Below are 19,737 nucleotides of genomic sequence, written 5' to 3'. Positions count from 1 at the left end.
TGATATTAACATTGACAGTTTAAGGACTTGATCTTGCAACTGGCTCCGCACAGATGCATGGGTAAGGCTAGCAGAAGAAAGCTACAAGATCAGGATACATAGTTTAAAGTTGATGAGAGGTAGATTAAGCCTAATGTTACATTAAAACAAGCTTTCTAAATCCAACAGAAGTAGATAATAGGATTTCTAAAGTTTTTATCAAAACCTACACAGGGTGTAAGTATTTCCACCCCTCAAGAACTACAAACCAGGGATTTTAAAAGTACGTCCAGACACTGTTTTACTTAAAAGTATTTAAGAAAGAATAAGTTAAAGCATACACAGGATACTCAATGTGGAAATAAGCCAGATGATGATGGGGGAAATACTGGATGAGAATTGATCGGGAGTAGGCCTCTAACCTCAAATCTTAAGAGATTACTACTGCTGAAAAAAGGAAATTAAAATACAAGGAGTTAAAATAATAAGGGTTTAATCTAGAAGATTTCCAAGAGCAAAGGAATTCAGAACTGGAATTAAAATCCATCCTCAGTTATTACCTATGTATTTCCAGGACTTCCAAACACTGGTTCCTACTGCACCTCACCTGAGAGAGAGATCTATGCACAGCTAAGTAGAGAAGCAGACAAGCTTTTAGTTGTTTCATTCAGTGTCCTGGGCTTTTGGAGGTTCTAGGCCAGACCCTTATTGTTACTACTTCTATAATATACACTGCTTGTGATCTTTTTTAAAATAGTTGAAGCCAACATCTATTAAATTACAAATATATTCCTATTTACAAATGGAGTCTGACCCACAAGCCATGAAGTGAGTGTTCTTCATCAAAACAACTAAAAGGAAACCCTAAATGTAAAGTGTGTAAAGAACTTTTCACAAGTACATCATAAATGAACAGTCATATTCAAATCTAAACGGACATTTAGGAGTTCCTTAATTTTTGCTACTAGTAGTAGCCTGTTCATGGTGGTGAAGTCTAGTCTGATTTTGTCCATGCTGATTAACCAAAATAAATGGCAGATGGTTGTTTCATTTCACCAGCAGCAGCCCAGCTGATGATGGTATCCTGTTGCATCCATATCGAGCTCCAATACAGTGCTTGTATGATCACGAACCTCCCTGAGTGCTCCTCAGTCTCATTCAGGATTCTGTACTTCCCCTAATGGCAGTTGCCTACAGCTGGTGAATGAGTTGTCCAAGAAAGCCTGCTAAGGGTAACTGTTTCTCTGATACAAATGATCCATTCCTGAGAAATGCGTCCCATCGGGTGGAAGGCACTGCAGCACTTTACAGCTGTTTCCAAGTCACAACAAGAAGAGGTTAGCCACTGTTTACTACAATCCGTGCTGTACAATTGGGGGGAAAAAAAGGGAGTTATTTGTCTTCTTTGCCCTTAGTCTTTCTGTAGACCATCTCCCGGAAGCTAGCCAGGATCTTGTTCTCTCGCTTCCGTCTCTCCTCCTGGTTGAAAGATGCCAGAGCTCTCTTCTCATCTGCACTGTAGATCTGGTTCTCTTTACGCAGACGCACAGCTTCCATTCGGCGATGCCTGAGGAAAACATTGCATTCGTCAGGAAGCAAAAAACCATGTACCCTCTTTGGGAGGTTATTTCCCCACACCCCATTGTACAGTCTACACTGCCTTTCCTATTATCCACTATGCTATCTGGAACTCACCGACACTGCCATCTTTATTATCTGAACAGCAGGCTTCCAGTGATCTCAACTCAAACAATATTTACATTTTGGTGGAATTATAATACCTAGCTCTTATATAGTGCTTTCCATCCAGAGACCTCAAAGAACTTTACAAAGGAGGTCCGAATCAGTATCCCCATTTTACAGAGGGGAACTGAGGTGAAGATGATAGGAGAGCAGCAGAGCATTTTTGCCCCTGGGAAAAACAAACTTGCTGTAGAGCAGCAGAGATTAATAAGTACGTTTATAGTCATAGGTTGTTTAACCTTTTTGATTGTTGCATAATATACACACTTAGCAACTTTTCTTTAGTGCTTTCAACTTGGTCTCCCACGCAGTTGTAAATCTCACCCTAAGTACCATCATCATCAGAAAAAAAACACCTTACCTGCTACCACTCATTACATAACCAGAGCTCTCGAATGATGCGATCTCTTCACTGGTCAGGCCAATTTCACCTCTTCGAGGGATGCGTTTTCCAGCCTTTACGTACTCTGCCATAGCTGCACCTTCACCAGGCAGTAAAGCATGGCCATAGCTAAATTAAAAAAAAAAAAAAAATCAGTTTCAAACTGAAGAGGTCACAAGAGTAATTAAATCACCAGCTAACGCAGAGGAGACCGGATAAATCTAGCACTAGGAACACAACTAAGTGATATGTACTTCCTGCAACTAGAGCAGCAGCATATTTAATAGTTTGTTCAACCTCTTGGACACGACACACTGGAATACTCGCTCCCATGCTGGATTTCCAGACTAACTGAAGCAAGGACGTTTGTAATAAAAGCTTCCATTTACTGCAGGACTGGCTTCCTCTGGGCTTACACATTACTAAAGCATGACTGTTGCTCTGGGACAGCTGGAGCGGAATGGTCACTAAGAGTAACTCACTTGACCTCTTGCTATTCATCACCCTCTATAGCCATATCTCCACTTAAGGTCCATGCTTCCTTTATTGTGGCAGTTTCCATCAGTGAGAGAGATTGTAAGTCATTATAATTAATTCATTTTGATTAAGCTAATGGAGAATTTGATTTAATGATAATCTGGGATAAAGTCACCACATTGCAGAAAGTATTTGAAAAAATAATACTGTAAGATGGCCACACTATTGAAAACTATGTAACAAATCGTCTAACAAAATTTACCAGGTACACACACTGAAAGTTCTAGCTGGTTTCAGTAGGTTTTCAGTTTAAGAATAAAAAACAGATTTAGTGCCTCTAACAAATGAAAGTCTGAGAAAACATCACCTTCACTCATGGCTACATGTACTATGTTTTATTTCCTTGATTTGATCTGTTCGTGTAAATCATATACAATTACTTACTTCAAAGGCCTATCATCTTGAGATGCATGCATTTTTGGAGCTTCTGGTCCAATTAAATTATCAGCATCTGTATTTTCTGCAATACAAATAATCAGATATTGTTGTTGTACCTTCTGCTTTGCACAAATCTGTCACACACCTGACTAAGTCACGTCAGTTACACAGGACATCAACATATCAGCAACTGATATTACTGAACAGAATACGTAGGAGTTATAACAGACGTGTTAAATAGAAAGAACCTACTTGATCTCTCAATCCAGAGATCGTCCCCTTGAAGTGCTTCATCATCAGAATCTTCACTACTCGAATCACTGGATTTCTTCCTACTCCTCTTACTCTTCTTTTTCTTAGACTTCTTTCTGTTATGAAGTTAAAGATGAGACAGACAGATGTTTATATGCCTAATGGGGAAAAGGGAATAGTGCTAAAGGCCAAGCTTAATTGATCCATTTTTCAAGCAGCTTCCCAGTGGAGGGTTCAATTGGTATCCATGTTAAAAATTTCATTCTACAGATCCAGCAAGTACCATTATGGATCTTTCACGCACCATTCTTTGGCAGATTCCTCTTTCAAGTTTGGACTGGGCCTTTCATCAGCCAGAATTCAGTTAGTCTGAGATAGAGTCATGAAGATTCTGAAGTGAGGCTATTACATGATACCGTGGGCCCCTTAACTACAGGAGACACGGAAGCGTTGGCTCTTCCTTACTCATCAGCTAGGGAATAATACCATAAGAGTGCTGTCCCCTCATGGAAGACACATACAGATTTAAAAACAGCAATGTTTTAAATGCAATATTTTAGAGACTGCTCTTACTTTCTATGTTTCTTTTTCTTCTTCTTGGTTTTCTTTTTATCTTCCTCATCTGAAAAAAACCAAACAGACAATCACCAAAAACCCCACAGTAAAAAAATGAAGACAGTACTGAACTTTATTGGAAATATAACCCACCCCCCACAACAGCAGCTAAGGTAAGGTGGAGAGAACTAAAGCCATGCAACATTGAGCTACTCACCTGGGATAAAAGTAGAAATGCCCCAGAATTCCTCAGTTCACCCTACACCAGAATGGCTTAGTGATTAGCTACTACTACTGGGGGAATTCTGCACCACTGTGCACGTGCAGAATTCATGTCCGGCGCAGAATTCCCCCCCCCCCCCACAGAAAATACATTCTGCTGAGAAGTGCTGCAGTTATGTCTTCCACCGCCCCCCACAGGCCGCTGTGGCACCAGAACAGCCAGCTGCGTTCATCACAGCACCCTGCCAGTGGTGCCAGGTTAAGATAGACACAGTGGGGCATATCAAGCTGCTGGGGGATGGAAGGGGGGGGAAATGACTGGGGCACAGACTCAAGAGCTAGTGGGGTGACTGCACTGAGTATGGGTCTGAACTGGGAGGGCCACCCAGGGACAGAGGGTACGTGCAAGGACACACGGGGACAGGGGCAAAATGTGCCTGACTGAATGGGAGAGGCTTGGGGTTGGCCAGGGTCTGCATGGGGGAGGCTCCCCAACACTCTAACAATCCCTCCAACTCCAATGTTTCATACTTCTCCCATCTACACCCAACCCTCCAGGTCCACTCCCAGGCTCCTTCCCTTTCCCTTAGCTTCTCTGTTACCCCTGACTCCCCCAAGCCTTTGCATTGCTTCTGAGGGGTGTGGAAAATACATTTCTGTATTGTATTTTAAGGGAGTTACTTGAAGTTCTGTATTAATATGCCTAGTAAGGAATCTATTTGTCAGAAAAACATTATCTGAATTTTTTTTGGTCTGTATTATTATGGACATACTTGCTGACAGGTATTTTGAAATAAATTACCATAATAATTGAAACTGGCGTGATTATATTGTGTTATTTTGACAAATAAAATATGTAGAATTTTGCAGAATTGTACAATATCGAGTGCAGAATTCCCCCTGGAGTAACCATGCATTAGACGGGAGGGTCTCAATTCCAGGTCGTTTACAACATCCAAACAATGTCAAAACAATATTATTCAATGTACTCATATACTATCACCACCTGAACTGAAATGCCTGATGGATTAAATTCAGGGTACCATTCCCTGATGGCCAAACCAAATGTACAGAAACAAGAGACACTGCAAACTCAACAGATCAGTGAAAGAATTTGAAATATAGGATTAGGGATTAATTTTTATAGGAATGGCTATTGAAGTCCCGCAACAGAGGCTGTATGTTGGGCTAGAATGTTGTGATTTCACATCCTGCACAAAGTGAATTAGGGCTGAGAGACTTCCTAGCAGATGTGTTTTAAGGAGACATTTGAGTGGAGGGAGTGGTGATCTGGTGCACAAGAACAGAGGCTATTCTAAATACAAGAGGTGGCACTGAGATGAGAATGGGACAAAGGGAAACCGTTCAACATTAGGCTTGAGCAGAGTCAGAAAAAATTAGAGCTGAATACAGATACAAGTGGAATTAAAAAAGCTTCACTACAATTTATATGGCTATTAGGAAAGGAGAAAAATTTGTCTTCAGAATGTATTCTGCAGTCAACAGATTCACAGATTTTTTTCCCCCATAATGAGCAACTAATGTACAAAACCCAGAATGTCGTGAGGATGCCAGCACAACAGATGCAATATTCCACATGATTATAAAGAAACCTACAATAGAAGGTTTCAGACCATATAGTTTTCTTACCACTGGTGTTTAGCTCAGACTCAGACTCGCTGTCACTGTCCCCAGAATGCTTTCTGTGTTTTCTTTTGGACCTCTTTCTTTTCCTTTCCTTCCTCTTCTTCTTCTTCTTTTTCTCTTCTGTAAAGATTTGAAAAGAGGATGTTACCTGCAAGGTGAGTATAGTCTGGCACTCCATTAATATTTTTGGATCTTATTCTGCTAGCATCCCCCTCTCCTGGAACTCTATCATGCTGGCTTTACTGAGTCCTACTGAAGTCAGTAGAGTTCTTTGCAAGTAAGGTGAACAGATTCTAACCCTCAATCTTCTATTAGTGTGCAAACAACGTCTATGGTCGAAACGAAATACCTTCTGAACTGGAATCTGAAGAGCTACTCTTCTTAGATTTCGCCTCCTCATCTTCTGCTGGGGTATGCTCATCAGAACTGAACAGAAACAAAAAGATCTTAAATATTATGAAATATGATTTGAAGTGCAGATTGTTTATCCAAAAATCAAACACATGTACAATTGTTTGCAGATTCAGAGCCTGTGTTAGTAATGAAAAAAAACATTACATAGCTAATATTTGAGTCACTCTCCGAACCACAAGACAATGTTATTTGATCTACAACATGCTGAAACCTCATGCAACTGATCTGTTGGGATTATATGAAAAATCATATCCAGTTCTGACTGTTTAGTGATTTAACTTTGGAGACGTGTAACCTGAATTACAAAGAATAAAGAAAGCAGAACGAGAACATTTCTGTAAAGTAATAGTAACATTTATTATCAATACTATTTTAGCATAAGACTCCAGCCCAGAGTTCCAGAAGGAGAAATACCCCCCGAGAAATTACTTACTCTGGGTCAGGAAACTTTGGTGACAGTCCCCAGACTTCAGGTGCTCCCAGTTCACCAATCCTCTCTCTCTCATTTAATCTCCTGTAAAGGTACATAACTACATTAAAACCTATTGTGCTACTCCCATCAAACAGACATTCAAAACCTGAGTAGTTTGTGTTTTAGTAGGATTTCTAGTCTCTCAAATTAGATTTGGTGAAAGGATATTTTCTTCACGTTAGTATTTTAAATTTGTTTATTCCCTCTAAAACCAAGATTAATTCAATGTTAGTTTTCTCAGTCACCAGGGGGACAGTAACCAAGGAAGAAATTTTAAAGTGGACCTCTGAAAGCTTCAGTTAACCCTCAGACTCTGTAGCCCCGTAAAACTGGATTTTTGGCCACATCTGTAATGTTTCAAATTAATTGTCTTAGGAAGCAGATATAATCGTTGCAGATAGACACATTATTTGTTATGATGAAACTAAAATGCAAAAGTAACTAATCTGTGGCAGATTATTGCATGAGACATCTCTCTGGCTGCCCTTATCTATAAAATAGAAGACAATCTGCAGAGACAACAAATTCCAATATGTGATGCTTTGTTTTGATCAGAACAATCCCTTGCATGTTCACACTTCTCACTGTTGTAGGCTGTACTATTTGCAAGCCTCTCAACTCTACAGGTTACCCAAGATAGTTTAATGCACTGGGCCCTATCATACCTGTGGGGCTGCATCACTACATGAATACAGATGACTCAAATCTACATCATTTCATATCCTTTGGGGCTCCTAATTACTTCCCCACATAGTTTCTTTAATGGGCAAATTAGAGTCCCCCCAAAACTAAGGTGGAACAAGCAATGAACTTAGTCGCTAAGTGGTGAGCAGCCATGGGTCATTTAAAACAAGACTGGAGAAGGCACTAAAAATGCACTGTAGGGAACACTCCTCCACTGGGAAAAAGGGATGGTCTCATGTCTGTGGACGGAAAGCGGAGGCGGTAGGGACCATACAGACAGAGCGTGGGCGGGATGGACCCAGGATGCGCTGCCAGGGTTGAGGGTCTGGCTCTTGGCGTGGGGACCGGTGAGCAGGGATGAGGGGACGGCGCTATCTGAGGTGTCTGAGGCTGATTCTTGCCTCTGCCTCTCCTCACAACTCCCTGGCTCGGGTCGGGGGCCAGCCCGGGGCGATAGGGGCTCGGGGCTCGCCTCTGCCGCAGGATCTCCTCCTTCTCCTTCTCGTAGTAGTCCGGCCACTGCTTCCCCCCGCCGCCGCCGCCGCCGTGGTGGTGGTGCCCGTGGTGAGTGGAGGAGGAGCGCGGCCCGCCCGGCGTGCGCTCCCGGGAGCGGGACCAGCTGCGGCTCCGCCGGTGGCCCGAGGGCTTCAAGCCGTTGCGCTCCCGGGACCGCGACCTCCGGCCCCGCTTCTCGGGAGACGCGGGTCGGTGGGGGCGGCTGGGTCTCGGGGGGGAGGGGCTCGCCGAGGAGCTGCTGCTGCTGCTGCCGCCCTTCCGCCGGGAGCCTGGGGTCCCTGGGGGGCTTCGAGAGCGGGACACCGGGGCCATCGCGGCCTCCCGGGTGGCTACCCTAGCGCCAGCAGCGACCGCGGGGTACTTCCGGGTGGCGCACTCCTGAACCTCCCCGCGCAACACCACTTCCTGTCGCCGCGCGCTTCGCTCGTCACTAAGACAGTACTTCCGGGTACCGCCATTGACATCCGCCCCCAGGGAAACAACTTCCGAGTGTTACCACCAAGCCCTTCCGGTACTCGTGCCGAGCGGAAATGAACGTGGGAGTGCAGCACAGTAGCTCACCGCACCGCAACGAGGCTGTGTCGTTCGGTTCCTACGGCAGGTTGCGTTGCGGGCGAGCGGCCAGACGTCTTTGCGGGATGCACGAGGAGGGGCAAGGGGCCGAAGTGCCAGGTAAGGAGACGGACCCGGCGCGGGGAAGGAGGGGAGGAGCGCAGCCGCTGCAGCGCCCCGCCGACCCCATCTGACAGCGGGGCAGCCGGGCCCCCCACGCGGGTGCGGGGGACACAGCCCGCCCTGTGGCGAGGGGAAGGGGCGGGAGCTCAGCCGGCCCCCTGCAGGAGATGGGGATCCCCCCACGGGTTCCAGGGACGGGGCGGGCCCCAGCCCCTCTGGAGGAGCAAGGCTGAGGAGGGAGAGCCAGTGACCCTGCCCGCAGTGGTGAGGATGGTCTGATTCGCCCCCAGGGAACCGGCCCGACGCCAGTGTCTCCCCTGGCACAGCTCACAGACCAGCCATCAGATGGTAACAGCTTTTAGTCACTACTTGAGGCAGCCAAGCAGCAGCGAGAGGCTCTGTCTCCCATCCCAACCCCCAGTTCCCTCCGCTTCCATTGCTGTAGCGAGGCACCCCTGGGTCATGTAATCAGTGGCTCCACAAAGGTGCCATTAAATAAGGAGGAGCCGGAATCCTGCCGGAGATGGAAGTGCCCAAAGAGAACAGGAGTAACTGCAGCCAAAACCTGTGTTGTGCAGCTGTTTCGGCATTGTCATCGGCACCCTGTCCTGTGCAAGCTCTGAGCTGCACAGTGATAACCGGGCAAGCTGCTCTCAGTGCTTCAGTCACAGGGATGAATAATGGGGTTGAGTGAAATAAAAGTACTGTAATAAAAAGACTTTGTCTCACTGATCCATGCTCTATTGTGCCTGCTTTTGATAATTAGAGTACCCTCTACATGGGAATGAATATGCAAGTTCTGGAAAAGCCTCACAATACAGCAGCCCAGATTATTGGCCAGCATCAATAGGCAGAAGTGCATCGCTGCAATCTAGTGCCTTCAGCAACTTCACAGACTAAGCTTTGAATGCCAGATAGACACTTCAAAGTCACGGTACTAATCTCCAAAGTTTCTCTTCAAACGGGATGTGTCTCATGTGCCTGAATTAACATCCATGACTTCTATGCCAGTTGCACTTCTCAGGAATGATGGAGCTGTCCACAACAAGGACAATATTTAGAATGAGTAGAAACAGCACTTTTTCAGTGGACAGCTCATGGTTATGGAACTCCCTTCCCCAAGAAATTAGAATGACTGAATCTTCCTGCTTTCATGTGTAAGTGCAAGGTCCAACATTTTCCCCTTAGTTTTCCCGCAACAGTTAACACCCTTCCCCCCTCCCCACCAAACAGCCCTCTTCCCCAGCCAAAGAGCTGGTGCCACAAACGCCTCTCTGTAAGTGGACATAGGGGAGAGAGAGAATCTGCAATTTGCTATCTGCTTCCATTTGCTTGCAATTAACTAAGATGCACTGTGGTAAAAATATGTGGCTAGAAAGGTTATTAAAAGTAGGTGGCTTTAAATAAATAGAATTTTTGAAAACTTGACTTCAGGGGCTGGCTGGTTGAGGGCATTTATAAGTGGTATGGAGTCTTTCAAACTCTAATTGGTAAAAACTAAAAACTATTTCCATCTGATGGTTGTTATAGTGGCTTTGATCCAGTTCTCAAGGGACAGGTGTCTACATTAGGAGACAAAACCAGCATCTCATCCCATACTGTAAGGCCTATGACATCTTATGTAGGCCAGAATCAAATCAAACAGAAGGATATGTCTAAATTTTGTTTATAGTTGGACAACCATTCCAGTTACCAGATCTATAATGTGTGGTATGAGCAGCATCTGGAAGCAGCAAGAAATCTGTTCAAATTGTATATTGAAATTGGTAATCATATAGCCTTACATGAGACTTGCTTGTACAAAGAGAGTTACTAGAGAGCTGCACTATGCATGGTAACTTATATTATGTCTCTATGCAGTTAGGTTGGGATCCTTTTTCCATTGCCCGAAGTACTGTGGGGATCAGGACAGTGAAAACATCAGGGGACATCACTTGCCTTATGCTTTTGAGTAATCTCCAGTGAAATTAGATAAGGATACTTTTTTTTAAAGGATGTTACATATGTACGTGGTAGGGCTCACTGAATGAGTCCAGGGAAAATCTAACCTAGCTGCACTGTGGTCTGCTAAACCTGGACTTCTGAGGTAAGGCTCAGTGGTACCAGGAAGCTGAAGGCAGTCAGAGTGGAAGGAAGACCCTGAAATAATATAGTGGAAGCACTGCCCAAGTTAGCACAGCAAGTATAGAAGCAAACAACTTTCATTCTGATACTGAGAGTGAGGGGAGAGAGGTGAATTGAGTACAGGTCAGTGAGCCTGAGTTCTAATCCCAGCTCTGACACAATCTGTCTGTGGAACTGGACTAACTTGTGGCCAGAATTTCAAATCAGCTGAGCACTTCCAGCACCCAGTGAAGTCAGTTATTCAGCTTTCAGTTGCACTGAAAGCAGCTGGGGTCGCCCATCACCTCTAAAACTAGAACTATGAATCTCTCCTTTAGTTTTTCTGTTGGCAAAATGATGATTAAAATACTCACCTACCTCTCAAGAGTTGTCTGTGGATTAATTAGTTAACAGTTATAAAACAGCACGTGGGCCGGATCCAACTCCTAACATTAATAGAAAGCCTTCCACAGACGTTAATAGGAGTTGAATCAGGCTTTATAACAATATTAAAAGCTGACCAACACATAAAATACTGCAATACAAAACAAAAATTAGACATGGGAATTAGTGTTTTACTGTCCTTCTGGCATCAGTAGTGTTTCCAGCATCAAAATATTCCCCTTTGTATAGAATATAATTTCTGTCCCTAGAGGTAGTCCAGGCTAAAATGACTGTTATATTTTCATTGTTCCTGAAAATTCAACCTAGGTAGTCAATGTAGGTATTTCTGGCTCCTGACATGTTAATGAAAAGGTTGGTTCTGTTATTTAGTGCCTGTTTATCAACATTATTTTTTTTTTAAATAAAGTATAAATCTTTATCATGACTGCAGATTTTTCCCCCCTGGCTCCCAGAATTAAGTCTTTAAAAAAGCTCTCTGTCCCTAAATATTTCTGCCTGGAACGGGTTTTTTTGAAAGAAAACTACTCTTAAGATGGTTTAATTTCAAACTTCCCATGTATTGCTGAACTGTAACTATTTCTTTTTCTTGCAGTAACTTATAAATTGATTCCTTGAATTTGTACTTTACAGTCACACTTTCAGCTTCTCTTTCCAAGATAAAAAATACTTTCAGTTGGATCATTTATTTACATATAAACTAGCTGTTGCCAGTGTATTTAACATTTTCCTTTTCAATTCCAACAATACCATCTGACTCTCAGTTCCGTACTTTAGACCAAAGACTGTTCTTCCCCATCAAATACCCTAACAAAATTGTGCACAGGATCCACGTCTATGGTTCATCTAATGCACTATGGTACTACTTTCTTTTATGCAGTTCTTCATATACGAGCTGCATCCCAAAATGCTTTCTAGATTTTAATAAAAAATCACGGTGAAAAAGCAAGATTAAGAGGCAAGAAAAAAAAGATAGAGACCTTTCTAATTTGGAACTCTGCAAACAGATGGTGAATGGGTGAGGTGGATAGATATATTAAAGCTTTTCCAGATGGCAAGAGCTTCAGAGGCTCTGTCTCAACCGTGGCAAGATTATAAAATTCACAGCCGTGAAAAATGCATCACGGACCGTGAAATCTGGTGTCTCCCATGAAATCTGGTCTTTTATGTACCCTATACTAGTCAGATTTCACAGAGGACACCAGCATTTCTCAAGCGGGGGGGTCCTGACCCAAAAGGGAGAGTCGCAAGGTTATTGTAGTATTGCCACCCTTAATTCTGCACCGCCTTCAGAACCGCGTGGCCAGAGAACAGCAGCTGCTGGCCAGGTGCCCAGCTCTGAAGGCAGCACCTTGCCAGCAGAAGCACAGAAGTGGTTCTGGGCACAGGTGCCCATCCGAGCTTGATGGTGAGAGAGTGTCAGTTGCCGGCCGAAGGTCCAGCTCTGAAGGCAGCAGCACAGAAGTAAGGGTAGCAATACCATACTTACTTCTGTGCTGGCGGTGGCGCTGTTTTCAGAGCTGGGCTCCCACTCAGTAGCCACCACTTTCCGGCTGCCCAGCTCTGAAGGCAGCGCCGCTGCCAGCAGCAGTGCAGAAGTAAGGGGGGCAATACTGCAACCTCCCTACAATAACCTTGTGACCCCCCCGCCCCCAACTCCTTTTTAGGTCAGGACCCCTGGAATTACAACACCATAAATTTCAGATTTAAATATCTGAAATAATGAAATTTACAATTTTTAAAATCCTGTGACCATGAAATTGACCAAAATGGACTGTGAATATTGTAGGGCCTTAATTATAAAGAGGATCAGAGAGGTGGCTAGTGCTTCTGTGATGCAGTCTTCACTATGTGAAATCAGAAGGTATCACAATAAACCTTCTACACAAGTTGAACAAGGAGAAATTGATGCTTGTTTGGAAGAGAAACTCATTTCAGAGCTAGAAAATAGATTTAGACCCCCATTTTTTTGTTTAGAATGGCCAGTGATTTTGGGTGCCTAACACAAAACATCTGGAACCTGATTTTCAGGAGCTGTAGATGCTCAGCACTTTTTGAAAATGAGGCCCAAGGGGGCCAGCTCCTCAAAAGTATTTAGTTGCTTAACTCCCATTGATTTCAATGGGAGTTACGTGTCTAATATCTCTGAGGAACTGGTCCAGGCAGTTCAAGTGGGGCTCCCAAAAACAGGCCCCACAAATCAATGACCATTTTATTTTTGAAACGTTGGCTGTTAATGCTTATGACTGAAAACAGGTGCAAAAGAAAAGAGTTTATCTCCTTAAGGGAGAAAGTTGAAAGGCAGGAAAATGATTTGGTTTAGACCATCAGTTGTTCTTTTGACAAGAAAGCAATGGTGAGTATACTTAAAGTAATCCCCAGTCATATAGTAAGTAAATCAGAAGATCCTTTCACAGAGAGAAAAGTGAATGAAAAGCACCATTTTAAGGTAGATGCTAAGAAGGAGGCTTCCCCCCCCCACACTTTATCATTTACTCTGTTAAGACATCAGGGTTACAGATAGGACAGGGCAATTGGTTCCAGTATAGGTTTTTGTTGATATATATAGTTGCCATGTTGCTATCATTGACAATAAAAATGTGAACACCAAAAACAAACATCTAAACTGACGACACATCAAGGATAATCCTAAAAGAACTCTTCCCTCTCCCATTTCCCCCCCAAATCAAGCCTCTTCACTCAACCCACTCGCAGGAAGAGCCTGAGTAAACAAATAACACAACTGCTCTGTTGCACCAACTTGAGGAAGCAAATTTCTGAGTTGAGTTCCCTCCACACAGAACACTGTGTCATCAGATAAACAAACATAGGGACTATCAACACACGTATTCAAGACAGTTTCACCTGCCGGGCAGGATCCAATTTACCACTGGTGCATGCAGCAGTGGAGCTGCAGTTATGTATGCCAATGTCTACCTTGGCTCACTGTGAATTTCATAGAACAATATTTGATTTTATATTGCATTTTTCAGTCTTTAAATAACAATAAAAGACAGGATCTTTGTGGCAAAATTCACATCTGAGAGGAAAAGACACAGCCTCTTGGCCAACTGAAGATGGATAAAACATAGTTAGCCCCTATTTCTTTCTGGATGTCTCTGAACAATGTTGAGTCCAGAGGGACTCTGAGGTTGTGCCTCACTTAACTGGAGGGCAAGCATCCTGTAACAATGGCAAAATCATAGTTCCTCCGGGATCCTCAAAATGCTTCTCCTGATCCCCCTCATCAGCTTCATCTTTCCTGGATTCAGCTCAAGACAGCTAATATTTATCCAGTTCTCTTTATCCCTTTTAGCCACTAAAACAGCAGAGACAGTTTAGTAAGGGTTTTGTCAGCATGTCGATGCCCATAGCAGCTTACAGTCTCCCCCAGGGACGCCCAGAGGATTCCGGGGGCCCGGGGTCTTCGGCGGTAGGGGGCCCTTCCGTTCCGGGACCCACCGCCGAAGTGCCACGAAGACCCGCGGCGGGGACCCCCCCGCCGCCGAATTACCGCCGAAGCGGGACCCGCCGCCGAAGTGCAGCCCGGTCTTCGGCGGTAATTCGGCGGCGCGGGGTCCCCGCCGCGGGTCTTCGGGGCACTTCGGCGGCGGGTCCCGGAACGGAAGGGCCCCCCGCCACCGAATTACCGCTGAAGACCGAGCTGAACTTCGGCGGCGGGTCCCGCTCCGTCTTCGGCGGTAATTCGCCAGCGGGGGGTCCTTCCGCCCCGGAGCGGAAGGACCCCCCGCCGGCGAAGACCGGGAACGAAGAAGCTCCTGCGCCCGGGCCCTGCAAGAGTTTTCCGGGCCCCCCGGAGCGAGTGAGGGACCCCACTCCAGGGGCCCCGAAAAACTCTCGTGGGGGCCCCTGTGGGGCTCGGGGCCTGGGGCAAATTGCCCCTCTTGCCCCCCCCCCCCGGCGGCCCTGGTCTCCCCCAGTAGTCTTATATAAGTTGTGCAAAAGAGGTGACACCAGTGAGCTCTGCATGACTTTATGGGTGGGGATCCTCTGGTTGATGAGCTGCCCATCACAATTCTTGAGGGTCTGAATGGAAAGGCACGTTAGCACAACTCCCTCTACACCTGCTAGATGCCAGAGATGAAGCAGTGGCACCTCATAACAGTATTGAAGGCCACTCGTATAGCTACCAATAGGTCAAATCTTAAGATGAGCTGAAAGTAGCTGAGTTTGTACAACATCTGGCTTCTAGGTGCTACTGTATTGCAAATAATAAAAATAAATAATAGCCATAGGGCGTGAGGGTGCTTAGTGCTATGGTTATGACATACAAAGAGAAATTAGATACAAACATAAAATACTCTTGCTGCAAGGTAACACTTTACTTTATTGCTTAGTATTCAGAATGATAACAGACAAGAACCCCAAACCAGAGAGAGACTAAACAGGCTCTTCCTAAAAGAGAGAGGCACAACTCAACCCAGCTTGCTCTAGGCTGGGTCTCTGCAGAACTTACAGCATAGGTCTAGCCGTCAGGAAGGGCCTCGTCAGACACAACCAGACTTGCTGTTAGGCCTTTTACCGCACCCACCTCTGTACTACATACAGTTTTGTATTTTGCTGTCACTCAGGACCTTACAAGATTTGACCCGCTACTGGTATGGGTCCATAGCCATTGGATCAGTGCAAACAGTAACATCTCTGGTCTGCAATCAGGACAGTAACTGAGAAGCTGTGGGAGATAAGCTACTGCTGTAGCTGGCCTATGAGCAATTTCTCAGCAGGCTTACACAGGAAGATTAGAGACAATAATTTGTTGGGGAAGTGGTTAGAATCTAATAGTTTCCATTTTCACTCTGTTTGAACATGCTTAGCATTTCCTGAAATCTTTGGGGCTTGGTTTCTGCCTGAAAGTATTAACAACTCCCCTTGCCTAGTTTTTGTGTTAGGAGTATGCTTGCCAACTCCAGCAGGGTTTCCAGGATGCAGAAGAATGCATAGAAGTGTAGGACTGGAAGGGACCTCAATAGATCCAGTCCCCTGCACTCAAGGCAGGACTAAGTAACAGCTAGACCATCCCTGACAGGTGTTTGTCTAACGTGTTCTTAAAAACCTCCAATGACAGAGATTCCACAACCTCCCTTGGCAACTTGTTCCAGTGCTTAACTGCCCTGACAATTAAGAAGTTTTTTCTAAAGTCCAACCTAAACCTCCCTTGCTGCAATTTAAGTCCATTGCTTCTTTTCCTATCCTCAGAGGTTAAGAACAATTTTTCACCCTCCTCCTTGGAAGAATCTTTCATGTATTTGAAAACTGTTATATCCCCCTCAGTCTTCTCTTCTCCAGACTAAACAAACTCATTTTTTTCAGTCTTTCCTCATAGGTCATGTTTTGTAAACCTTTAATCATTTTTGTTACTTTCCTCTGGACTTTCTGCAATTTGTCCGTATCTTTCCTGAAACGTGGCACCCAGGCCTGCACACAATACTCCAGCTGAGGCCTTATCAGTACGGAGTAGAATGGAAGAATTACTTCTCGCGTCTTCAGTGTTTTAACACTGTGGCTCATCACTATCTGAGGTTTTAAAGTGTTAGTTCAAGCCTCTAGCAGGATTAGCTCACCACAAAATCACTGATTCTTCACAGGATGTTATAAGTTATAGTTCCTAAATAATGTAAATTGAAAACACCCAATTAACCATTGCACTGCATCTCTTGTGGTCATTCCCACATTGCAAAGCAGGTACAGTGGAGTCGCATCTTACGCGGGGGTTAGGTTCAAAAGTCAGCGCGTAAGGCGAAAATGGCGTATAGTCAAAATTATCCTTGAAAATCCCTTAAATTGCCCATAAAGTACAGTATACATGGTTTTGTGTACAGTATACAACCCTGTACAGTAATATGTATAAATGTATATAGTAATGTACAGTATATAATAGAGTACATATGCAAAATATAATTTTACAGTACTGTATTTTTAATTACATAAAAGAGAGAACGAGAGATGGAAGAATGAAAGAATAAAAAAGGAAAACAGTAAACCTAACCACTCACCATTCATCCTGGATATTCTTGCTAGTCTACGACGACGATGACACTATTGGGGGTGGGGGTTGTCAGGGCTTGATGTCGATCCAGGCGACAATGGGCCAGGCTCATCTTTTGCTGGTTGTTTTTTCTTGAAAACATTGTGATCAGCAACTGTTGCTGTTGTCTCTTGAGATGCTCAAACATTTCTTGATATAGTCTCAAATCGTCCGTAATACTATGTGTGATTTTGAGGCTTCGTTCCATAGAGGGCTCGTATTCAGGAGTTAAATCATTCAAGTGTTTCGCTGCTTGGAACACGTCAGCAAATTTATGAAGATTCCAATTTGCTGGCTCTTCCTGTTCGTCGTCATCATCTTCATCTTCTATAGATGATTTTATCAGTTCCTCTCTTTGTTAGTCAATGTTTCTCTGTGGCTCTCAATTCTTCAATTTCTTCCTCAAGGATGTCAACGAAGCCATCACCACCCACTTGCCTGGCCACCTGAACAATGCGTTTCACTTCTTTGTCAATGGTCAGGAGACCCTTAAAATCATTCACACATTCTTTCCATAGGTTTCACCAACGTGCATTGACTGTTTCAGGCTTGATTGCATCCATTGCCTGTTTAATATAAGTGATGCAATCGGCAATGTTGAAGGACTTCCAATACTCCATAACAGGGGTTGGCAACCTTTCAGAAGTGGTGTGCCGAGTCTTCATTTATTCACTCTAAGGTTTTGCCTGCCAGTAATACATTTTAATGTTTTTAGAAGGTCTCTTTCTATAAGTCTAAAATATATAAGTAAACTATTGTTGTATGTAAAGTAAATAAGGTTTTAAAAATGTTTAGGAAGCTTCATTTAAAATTAAATTAAAATGCAGAGCCCCCCGGACCGGTGGCCAGGACCCGGGCAGTGTGAGTGCCACTGAAAATCAGCTTCCGTGCTGCCTTCGGCACCTGTGCCATAGGTTGCCTACCCCTGCTCCCTAACATTAAGATTGGGATCAGCATCCATAGCGCTACGTATTGTGAGAACGTAAGCTTCGTGTATGTGGCCTTGAAACAGGAAATCACACCTTGGTCGAGAGGATGGAGGTGGTATTGGGGGGGGAGAAAGACGACTTCAACATCGTTATGCAAACCGGACTGCCTCAGGGTGGCTAGGAGCATTGTCTATGATCAGCAACACTTTAAAGTCAAGTCCTTTCTCTTCGAGGTACTGCTTGACCTCCAGAATGAAACACTTGTGGAACCAATCCAGAAATAATACTGCTGTCACCCAAGTCTTTTTATTTGATTGCCAGAACACAGGCAGGAGATTTTTGTTCTTGCCTTTTAGGGCATGGGGATTTGCAGCCCTGTAGAGCAAGCCTGGCTTTATTAAATGCCCAGCTGCATTGCCACAAAACAACACAGTCACACAGGCTTTAGCTGCTTTGAAGCCAGGGGCTTGTCTTTCTGATTTTGAAATGTAAGTGCAGTTGGGCATTTTTTTCCAGAAGAGCCCAGTCTTGTCAGCATTAAAAACTTGTTCCAGAAGATAGCCCTTTTCTTCTATGATTTTCTTTAATTGTTCGGGGTAGGCTTTTGCTGCCTCTTCATCAGCAGATGCAGCTTCACCAGTAGTCTGCACGTTTTTGAGGCTGAAGCAGTTCCTAAAACTGTTAAGCCGACCTTGGCTGGCTTTGAATTGCTTCTCATCAGAAGGCTGTCCCTCTTCGGCGGGAGGTTTGAACAGCGCATAGAGACTAAAAGCCTTTTCTCACAACGTGTTGCCATTGATAGACACATATTTATGGTTCATGTCTTCCAGCATAAGTTTAATGCCTTTTCAGTCTTCACTAAAGTCTTATCACGCACCTGGCTCATCACCTTAGCAGTTATTGGAGCACTTGATGCCACGGCTTGATGAATTTCTCTCAGATCTTGATGGTACGGATGCTAGATTCGTTGTGGCCATATTTACATGCCACGTTGGAGACTGACATACCATCTCTTAATACGTCCAACACAGCCAGTTTTTCCTCCAGCATTGGAACAGACCGCTGTTTCTTCAGTTGAGCATGAGATGAAGTAGTTGGCTTGTGTTTAGGGGCCATGTTGTACGAAAAATATGTATCTTTAAACACTAGAATCACACTCAGCATGGTGAGGTGCTCACACTATGAGAGGCACGCAGGAACTGAGACCGACTGAGGGACCAGCAGATTCACGTCTCCCATCTCACGCTCACTCCGGGGCATACGCTCATTGCACGCGTGTAGTTGAATTCACGTAAGTTAAATGTGCGTATGATGCGACTCCCCGGTATGTGGAATTTTTACACCCACTTTGGGCTGGTGTAAGTGACCACACAAAGTGCAGGGCAATGGTGAATCTCATCACTTGGTCCCATCCATCGCTCTGTTCAGCCAAGTCAAAATGTTTCTTCATTGCAAGAAGACATCTCCAGATGCCCTAGCCTTTCCATTTGACGATGGCCTGCAAAGGAAAAACACAGGCTATTCCCCCTTTTGCTTCTTTATGATGTATAAAGACCCGAAATTGTTTAAAAAGAAAATCAGCTTGTTTTTACTTTAGCAGGTTCTAAGATGAAAGACTGTGATGATTGAGGAGTTAGTAATGGTGATGTCAGAAGAGATTACAAAGTGAAAGTTGAGCTAAGAGGGGAATGGATTTTTATCAGATTGTTTAAAATTCCTTCATTTGTTGATAAACCTATTTAGGTGACTAACATTTTCAGTAGAGAATGCCTTTGTTAAAGATCCTTACACACTTCTTCAA

General features: G+C 44.2%; 2 protein-coding genes across 4 annotated transcripts in view; one reads left to right on the top strand and one right to left on the bottom strand.

The window, feature by feature from the left end:
* Positions 1 to 455: 455 nt before the first annotated feature.
* On the bottom strand, positions 456 to 8,235 carry LOC120371795 (NFKB activating protein). Its single transcript, XM_039488046.1, has 9 exons — positions 7,738 to 8,235; positions 6,543 to 6,623; positions 6,045 to 6,121; positions 5,699 to 5,815; positions 3,845 to 3,893; positions 3,272 to 3,387; positions 3,026 to 3,101; positions 2,084 to 2,233; positions 456 to 1,546 (listed from the first exon to the last, which is right to left on the bottom strand). Exons 1-9 carry the CDS (start codon positions 8,091 to 8,093, stop codon positions 1,372 to 1,374), a joined length of 1,197 nt encoding a protein of 398 aa, XP_039343980.1. The 5' UTR covers positions 8,094 to 8,235; the 3' UTR covers positions 456 to 1,371.
* A 56-nt stretch (positions 8,236 to 8,291) lies between these two features.
* The window catches only part of ZBTB33 (zinc finger and BTB domain containing 33), a 34,374-nt gene continuing 22,928 nt past the window's right edge, over positions 8,292 to 19,737 (top strand). The window contains exons 1-3 of one of the 3 annotated variants that reach the window (XR_005584627.1): positions 8,326 to 8,453; positions 9,223 to 9,390; positions 10,317 to 11,101. Coding sequence is in view for 1 of the 3 variants with exons in the window: in XM_039488264.1 (XP_039344198.1) it covers positions 8,312 to 8,453 (142 nt within the window). In the remaining 2 variants the exon portion in view is untranslated. Of the gene's footprint in view, positions 8,454 to 9,222; positions 11,102 to 19,737 lie in introns of those variants that run through there. The other 2 variants (XR_005584626.1, XM_039488264.1) reach the window with 2 other exon arrangements.

Source organism: Mauremys reevesii, linkage group 9 (assembly GCF_016161935.1).
Source record: "Mauremys reevesii isolate NIE-2019 linkage group 9, ASM1616193v1, whole genome shotgun sequence".
NCBI classification, from domain to species: Eukaryota; Metazoa; Chordata; order Testudines; family Geoemydidae; genus Mauremys; species Mauremys reevesii.
The sequence above is the reverse complement of the archived record's forward strand: the minus strand, read 5'-3'. Positions and strand labels throughout refer to the sequence as shown.